A 9,034-nucleotide genomic window follows, 5' to 3' on the forward strand; every position below is an offset into this window, starting at 1 on the left:
ATTTACTTTCAGTTGGGTGTGTGTACTCAGGTATATATGTAGAGACAACAAAGATAGTCAGAGTACCTCTACCCCTTTAAAGAATTCCATTAAAACACATGCACTTGATTGACCCCTAGATTATGAAGACCTTAACAGGCACATCAAAGAAATATCAGTATTAAAAAAATACAATGTCTGAGGAAGGAAACACAAACATGACTGTACCTGTATGAAGTAATGACTTAATGTCCTGAACATTAGTGTTGGGAGAAAATCCTGTATGCTGGGTGTGGGTGTCTTCAAGTTACCAGGTGTGGGAATTTCAAATCCATCGGCCATGCTGATTTTCATAATGAACCATCAAAACTATTGGCAGCCACCAATATTCCTGACTATATTTTATTTATAGCCTACTGTAGTTGAAGGTTTTAATAGTTGTGATATCTGGAATAATCATGCAGCTTTAACACATTTATTTTTGATTAATTACTGAAAAAAACTATTTTTAAGTGACAAAATTACCCGAACATCTATTTTCTTGCTTTATTTTCTAATCCGGATGAATACAATATGTACATTAGATGTATTCCTACAATCTGTAATCCAGCATTTTATTTAGCTAGTAACATTAGGTAATACAGCTTTAACAATAAAATAAATTATCAACTTAATCCAAGGCAGATAATCAAATCTGAAAAAATTGGTTCTGAATCTAGTATAAACTCAAAATGCTTTTCATGAGAGCTTAGTGATTATTAAGAAAAAAAAATGATCTGGAGATCTAAGTATATGTTTAACAACCTTATTGTTATGTACAAATAAGAACAGAAGGCACAATAGTGACAACAAATTTAATTATGTTTTTGGTAAAGTTTTTCTTCAAATTTACTTTAAATTTTGCATAAAACTACAAATTTGTCTAAAATATAACTTAGCACCCTATAAATATGTCAAAATGACAATAAAAATCAACTTCTTTACAAATTTGAGTTTTCAGAATTTCATACATAAAAAATTAACAATGTTAATGGAAACTAAGGACATTAACCCACTATTGGCACATGCTATTTTTAATATAAAAATAAATTGCTATTAAAATCTTAGTTCAGGTTACCTATATATAATACCATATTTAAGAGCAGTTGTATATGGCAAGTCAAATACCATGTAAAAAGAAATTATTGAAATCTTTACAGTATGAATTATAGGCCAAAACCAACTTTTCTTCAGTGCTAACTTTGATTCAAACTCCATTCAGAGCCATGTACAGAGATTATTGTCAAGGTCAAGGTCATTGTGACCTTGCATGATCGAGTGATGGCTAATTAATCAACCAGTATAGTTTAATTTTAAAAAATGACAAAATCATAATATTTTTTATTATGCACTGAATATGTGCTATAGGGTGTATACTACCAAATCAAATCCCATAGACGACAATAGTAACATATGTGGCTAAAACTCCTACCTTCAACGTATCAACCGACATAAATGTCACAGATATAAATACTACCACCCCTTACACTTAAAGTGAATCAGAAAAAAATGGGGGTCAAGCTGCTCGTTTCTGAGATAACGGGTAGCGTCTATGACTACCCTAGTTTCACACAAAATTCGAGTACTTTTTTTTACAGGTACCCCATACATGTTTCAAGCACAAGGCTACTTGACACATTGGTACTAGATGAAATAAAATTGCACATTTTTTTTACCCAGATGAAACTATTATTTTTTACAACCAACACACTCACATTTATAACCAATCACAGGACTTGTGGTGTTCACTTCTCTATCAAAAGTTGGGTGCACCTCGAACTTTGACCCAGCCGGAAGTTATTTGGTTTAGTACTACCTACATGGTTACTGAATGAGTATTTAAGGGTTAATTACAAATTAACCAGTTAGGAATAGAGTTGTAATTCCGTTATTAATTAAGTTCCCCTGGCATCGTTTCTCAGTTATCACACGTGTGTGTGTTGTATCACGGTGAAGTGATTAGAATATTGTGTAAACTAGACACTTAGTGATTAACTCATTAAGTGATTAGCTCTGGGTTGTTATTATATTGTTGTTGTTAATTAACTACTGCGGCAAGTACTTTTGTCAGCGTTAGAGTTAATACAGATTCCAAAGTGTATTGTGTTTTGCTGTGTTTTCTAGTGAACTAAACGTGCTATATATATATATATATATATATATATATATATATATATATATATATATATATATATATATATATATATATATATTTATTTATATAAGATCTATCTCTGATTATACCTAGAGCCGAGCCACTCGGGTATTAGACTGCCCGAGACAGAGAGATCTAATAGATATACAGTTTGGAGAGATATTTGGATAATCATGTTTTATTCAGTTACGGGTATTATAGGATCCCCGTGACACAAGCATACAGGCTGCATAGTACCAAAGAAGAGAGTTCCGTGTCAAAGTTCGAGGTGCACATTTTTGAAGTAAAAGCAGCTGTTTGTGTTATTGGTAGTAATATGTGACATTGATTATGTGTGCAAATACTATTATCCATTGACAATAAATAAATACACTTTTATTTGTTATACAGTTGTTATGCAGTATATACCAGAGGTTGAAACTAATGCAGGGTACCCCGAAAAATGGAACTGCAATTTTCAGCAAAAAATGACGTTTGCTATTAAAAACATCAATTAAATCTCTTAAATGATACGTGACCCCCCCCCCCCCCCCCCCATTTTCTTGCAGGTACATTAGATGTGAGGTGCCACACTTTCTGTTGATGTACTTCCTGGGTGTGTTGAAACGCTGCTTATGTCACTTTTATTAGTAAACATTAACATTATCGGCAATAGCAATTGATTTGGTCTATTAGAACCTATACACATAAACACACCGTACGTTTTCGACTTCCTATAAAAGAGTTCCACGATTTAAAAATGAAACCTGCTTATCGGTTGTCATGGGATTCCCTCCATCGTGGTTCAATCAAAATGTTTTGGGTGATACAATAACGAGGTTTCGTATTCCACATGAATGTAATTTTCATTTATAATCCATATTTATACAAATTAGGCGCTCTAAATCCATGAATGTATGCCTTGAAAGATGTTTTATATCAGTTATATAATTAGTTATACATCATCTTCAGTTCCCTTTTGCTGCAAACGGACTATATATAATGTGCGTGCGTGTGTGTGCGCGCGGGCGTGTCGTGTGTGTGTGCGTGTGTCAGAGAGAGAGACAGAGAGGGAGAGAGAGAGAGAGAGAGAGAGAGAGAGAGAGAGAGAGAGAGAGGGGGCACAAAGAGAGAAACACAAATAGAGAGAGAGAGAGAGAGGTGGGGGCACAAAAAAGAAACAAAAATAGAGAGAGAGAGAGAGAGAGAGAGAGAGAGAGAGAGAGAGAGAGGAAAAAGGAGAGATACATATACAGAGAGAGAGAGAGAGAGAGAGAGAGAGAGAGAGAGAGAGAGAGAAAAGAGAGAATAGAGACAGACAAGAGAGAGAGGTATGAGAGACATACACACACACACACAGAGAGAGAGAGAGAGAGAGAGAGAGAGAGGAGAGAGAGAGAGAGCACAAAGACAGAGAGAGAGAGAGAGAGAGAGAGAGAGAGAGAGAGAGAGAGAGAGAGAGAGAGAGACAGACAGACAGAGACAGACAGACACAGAGGCAGACAGACAGACAGAGACAGACAGACAGACAGACAGAGGCAGACAGACAGACAGAATATGTGTTGTGGTGTGTTTCCAAATGCTGTTAACTTTTCACTAGATTATTGGGCCAAGCAATCTGCAACAAAATAATAATAATAATAATAATAATAATATAAAAAAACACACAAAACGAATAAAAAGAAGGCACTAAAAACACACACATTGTCACATACATTTATTATTCTTAAAATAACCATAATTACGACATATAAGAATTACTGTATCATTAATATATTATATTTATCGTCAATGTCCCTAACTCCGTTCGGTTTGTTTTCTCGTGCACGATTCGCGCAGTCAACATCCGATTTGTTGTCCTCTGCTTGTCATTCATTTGTGAGGTTTTTCTTCACAGTTCGTGAACATTTCCATAAAGGATAAAGTTCAGACAAGTAAGTATCTCAATACAAAACTTATAAGTTTACAAACTCTTAAAACCATTAATTTTGCTAAGTCGTTTTTTTTTATTCCATAAAATTATCGATATCGGGTCCAGAATCGTAGCTGAAAAATGTAAAATAGTATTTCCGTAAATATCGTATTCGTGTTTTTGTCGTTAGGTGAACGCAGGATGGGACGTTGATGATATATGAACAAATGCACAACATAAAATTTAAACATAAAACAAAATTTACAAATTACCGAGGCAATACATGAACAAAATATATATAATTCTCCTTATTCAAGTCCTCCAACCTAAGTCATAGCGGTTGGTCAAATGCACGGAATAAATGTTGCTTCAATGTAAAGTTATTGTGTACATCAGCTAATTCCATTAATTAATGAAGATAATTATCAGCGCATCATACACTGTATCATCAGTGACGTATGTGTACGTGTCTGTGTGTGTATGTCGGTGTGCTTGTGCGTGCACGTGCACTCGTACAAGTATATGTATATCTGTATCTAAGCTTTACCAACAGAGCTAACAAAAGACATTTAACTGGCTACTGCGCAGGAGCGGGACATTATACCAACACTACTACACCCTCAAGTCAATTTATGTCTCGGGCCTCTGGGCGACAAATTGTAACATTTACATATAAACCAACCAATACTGAATGGGGTGGAACCACGGACCATTTATACACTGGGGTCGAAATTGGCTGAAAACAGAAATTCTGCCGGACTAAATCAAAACCTACCAGACCAAACATGATCATACAATATAAAGGCAAACATATGTTCCAGCCCGTGGTGACGTTCACCGGCAAAAGGTGGTCGGGACGGCAGTATTTCGAGCACTGATTTATAAGAATCCAATGCTCTACTAGCTGGGCTGTTAAGAGAAAGTCCCACTATCTACTACTAGGAAGATGACTCCATACTAAACCTACACTACTATATATGTGTATGATTTATAAGAATCCAATGCTCTACTAGCTGGGCTGTTAGAGAAAGTCTACTATAACATAATCTCCAACTACAGGTTTTCATACTAAGAACATCAAACCAGGTATCTGTCCGTAACTCACATCTGAATATCCGACTGGTTTGTTACTGTGTTTGGATTTCTGGCAGTTGAAGAACGAGCACACAAACGACCCGTTCTGTACTGTAGATCTTTCGGACTCCCCACAGTGTGAGCCAGGTCCACCGATGTTAACAATCAGATTGTACTTCTTGTCTTTGCTCAGTTTTAGGGGTCGAGGAAACTCCACGTCATATGTTATCGTCCCAGCTGCGACTGAGACTGACTTTGTCACTGATGAACCTTCGATTACGTCATCTGTTGTCGGGTCAGTTATGAAAGCTCTGATGTCATAATTTGCAGTGGTTCTTCTTTTGGGACCATACAACTGGAATCCTAGTAGTGATGAGTCTTGGTTTACAGAAAACATAATTCCATGATCAATAACCGTAGAACATGAGCAAGTAATTTTATTATCTATGGTGAGGCGCTGTATTATAATTTTATTTCGACGAACAACACTCATGCGCTTATTGGCGTTAAATGGATAAACGTTTTCATCAGGACATATACAGTGTGTGAAGATCTTGACTTTTTCTGTGTCAGTCAGTAAATTAGTTGGTACTACATTTTTCGCGAAATACTTCTGGTCAAGTAAGGGAAACCGAACGTGCTTTAGGGCTTCCCCAAGTACTTGTCGTCTGTTTTCGTGAGTTACATCTTTGTTCTGTTTCCTGCAGGCGCTCTCACTCCACGCCACAACAGCTTCAAAGACAGATTGTTCATTGACGTCCAATTCTTCCGCTTGTATGATCTTAACGAAGCATCCATGACAAAGGTCGATAACTCCAGATGACTTTAAAGCGGCATCTCCATTTTTCAAAATAAAAGTCAGAGCTTTTTCTTTCAATTCCTGCTCATCAAACACGTGGGCCTGCTCCAGTATCACACAGGCGTTGTCGGACGTCATCGATGACGACAAATACGTCAGACACTTCTGTTCCAGGGTTTTGACGTCATACTTCTTTGATACGTACAACAAACCCATTACACTGGCACCATCCATTGTGACGTCATCTGTATAGAGGTACCTGTGAAATAGTAATAAAAAGTGTCCTCATCTCACTTTACAACTGCAGTCCCTAGGATGTTTTTATTATTTAAACATTTAGAATAGGTGATCCAGTTCCATTTGGTACATATAAGACCTATTACAGCTCTATCCTTTCGCTACACTCACTCATCTACATTATCTATGGCAAATACAAACGCAATGGCCAGCTGAGTTTCGATTCAGTTAGAGGGACGCCAATCCAACTGGGACTTCTCGCGATTTGCCCGGGCGCTGAGCTTCTCATGTGATATTGAACACATTTAACTATCTCGATTGTGGGGTCGTCTCTTAACTCCAAAACTTATATCCTGGGTATAACACCTTACCGATATTGGGGGGGGGGGGGGGGGGGGGGGGGTGTGTGGTGTGGTGGGGGGGGGGGGTACCTTCAAATTCCCGACACTGGCCAGCTGTTGACATAAGCAGTACAAGTAAAAGGGCGTCAACAATTACGTCACACTCGGGGGGGGGGGGGGGGGGTTCCGATTCACGAAACATTTTCAAGACCATATGTTATTCTTATTCATCACCCTATCCAATAAAAAGGTCGCATCTATTTTATTTTTTTTATTCTATACATTATCTATTTATGTAATATAAAGCGTATAATTCTGACGATCACTGTTCATAGCGAACACACACGAATTTTTAATAATTCATTTCAGTTTGTATTTCACATTAATAAACAATGTTTTACTACGGTAACCAGAGACCCTAGCAGGGAGAGAATAGGAGATTTTTGTTTAAAGATGAATGAAGAGGAACAGTAAGATAACAAACAAAAAAAGAAGACAGTTACAGATTTTGTTGAACGACACCACAAGAGCACGTTGATTTATTAATCATCGGCTATTGGATGTCAAACATTTGGTAACTCTGATATACTATAGTCTTAGAGGAAACACGTCATATTTCTCTGTATTAGTAGCAAGGACTCTTTTTGTATGCACCATCTCACAAACAGGGTAGCACATACCACGTCCTGTGATATATCAGTCGTGGGGCTCTTGCTGGAACAATGGACCCACTTTACCATTGTGTTGAAAGGGGGGGGGGGGTGGATGTGGAGAGCCACAGGTGTCGGGCGTTGCCAGCAAATATAGAGGAAGTGGACAAGGATTATTTTGTATTTCAGTTGGATGAGGCCAATGAATATTCCGACCATATCAGCTTGAGACCTTGAACAGTGTTCCCATTTGATACAACCGTCGTCAACAACAACAACAACATCACTACTAACAACAGTTTTAGTAATAGCTGTAACAGCAGCAAATTCAAGAAACATGACCAAGGTCTGATATACAAAGCAGATCATAGTCGTGTGTTCTTCGTGCTAATCTAGCTAACTGGATTATTACTGTAATTAATATAATATTAAAATCTCTTATCCCACACAGTGATCCCTTCTCCAGATATTCCAGTCCCTAAATAATTACTCTGACGCAAGTCAATAAAACTTCAAGACTCACAGCATACTTTTAAGATGTATGATCCGTGTTTTATGAACATAAAATGTACATACCTTAGAAACTGTTGAAATATGTCGTGTTCTACTTCCGGAATAACGATCTCATCCTGCTCTGCCAATGGTCCGTAGAACATGGCTTCGAACACGCTGCTGCGGATACTGATAATCAGTCTGTGAGCCTGGACGCTCTTTTGTTCTCTTCCCACCTTGAAAGTCACGTCAGTAAGAACTTTCTTTTGAAGAGAGTATCTCAAACACTGACTGATGGATTTTTCTCTCTGCCAGCTGTTCACAGATCCCCACTGAGACAATCGAGGTCTTTTCCGAGTTGTCATTTTGTAGCTGAAAATACAGTTTAGTTTAATAGAGTCACAGGGCCCAGGTTCCATGAGATGATTGTAGCTACACGCACACTTGGTGATGTACAATCGACTTTATGCTGAGAATCAGTTTGTGAGCTTGGACGCTTTTCTGTTCTTTCTCCACCCGGAATGTGACGTCACTGAACATTTTATTTTCAAGAGAATGTCTGAGACATTATGTAAGAGATTTTCTGCTCTGCCAGCTATCAAGGTCAGTCTCAGTCTGACTACTTGATTTGCATGTCGCCATCTTGTCACTGAAAATATACATAAAATAGCTTCCTTGTTCTCTTTGTTTTAATATGCGGTTCATGCATCAACAGGATCCATGCACGGGACTGGGAATAGCTTCATGTTTAGTTGTAAAACACTTCTTTAATATTTTCTGAAGGGACTACCCTGAGTTTTCTGCATTATAAGATGTCTTCATCTAACACAAGTAACGACTAGTATTACACATTAAATATATTTTCTTCTTTAGAATATAAGTGTTTGTATAGTCAACGTGTTTCTCACCGTCACAATATTTGTAAGTAGCCCAAACTGGATTTGCCATCCAAATATTTTCGAAAGTACGAAAACAATATCCAAAAACTCAGGATTGTCCCTTTAATTTTTGTTACTTATTTAATAAAACAACCCAAAAACTCACAATTGTCCCTTTAATATTTGTGATTTATTTAATAAAACAACCCAAAACTCACAATTGTCCCTTTAATATTTGTTACTTATTTAATAAAACAACCCAAAACTCACAATTGTCCCTTTAATATTTGTTACTTATTTAATAAAACAACCCAAAACTCACAATTGTCCCTTTAATATTTGTTACTTATTTAATAAAACAACCCAAAACTCACAATTGTCCCTTTAATATTTGTTACTTATTTAATAAAACAACCCAAAACTCACAATTGTCCCTTTAATATTTGTTACTTATTTAATAAAACAACCCAAAACAGCCTTAACAATAAAACAGGGTAGT

General features: G+C 36.9%; 1 protein-coding gene across 1 annotated transcript; it reads right to left on the bottom strand.

Moving 5' to 3' along the window:
• Positions 1 to 4,040: 4,040 nt before the first annotated feature.
• Positions 4,041 to 8,153, bottom strand: LOC121386553 (BTB/POZ domain-containing protein 2-like). Its single transcript, XM_041517494.1, has 2 exons — positions 7,742 to 8,153; positions 4,041 to 6,196 (listed from the first exon to the last, which is right to left on the bottom strand). Exons 1-2 carry the CDS (start codon positions 8,074 to 8,076, stop codon positions 5,128 to 5,130), a joined length of 1,404 nt encoding a protein of 467 aa, XP_041373428.1. The 5' UTR covers positions 8,077 to 8,153; the 3' UTR covers positions 4,041 to 5,127.
• Between the last annotated feature and the right edge of the window lie 881 nt (positions 8,154 to 9,034).

This window comes from Gigantopelta aegis, chromosome 12 (genome assembly GCF_016097555.1).
Source record: "Gigantopelta aegis isolate Gae_Host chromosome 12, Gae_host_genome, whole genome shotgun sequence".
Classification (NCBI taxonomy): Eukaryota; Metazoa; Mollusca; class Gastropoda; order Neomphalida; family Peltospiridae; genus Gigantopelta; species Gigantopelta aegis.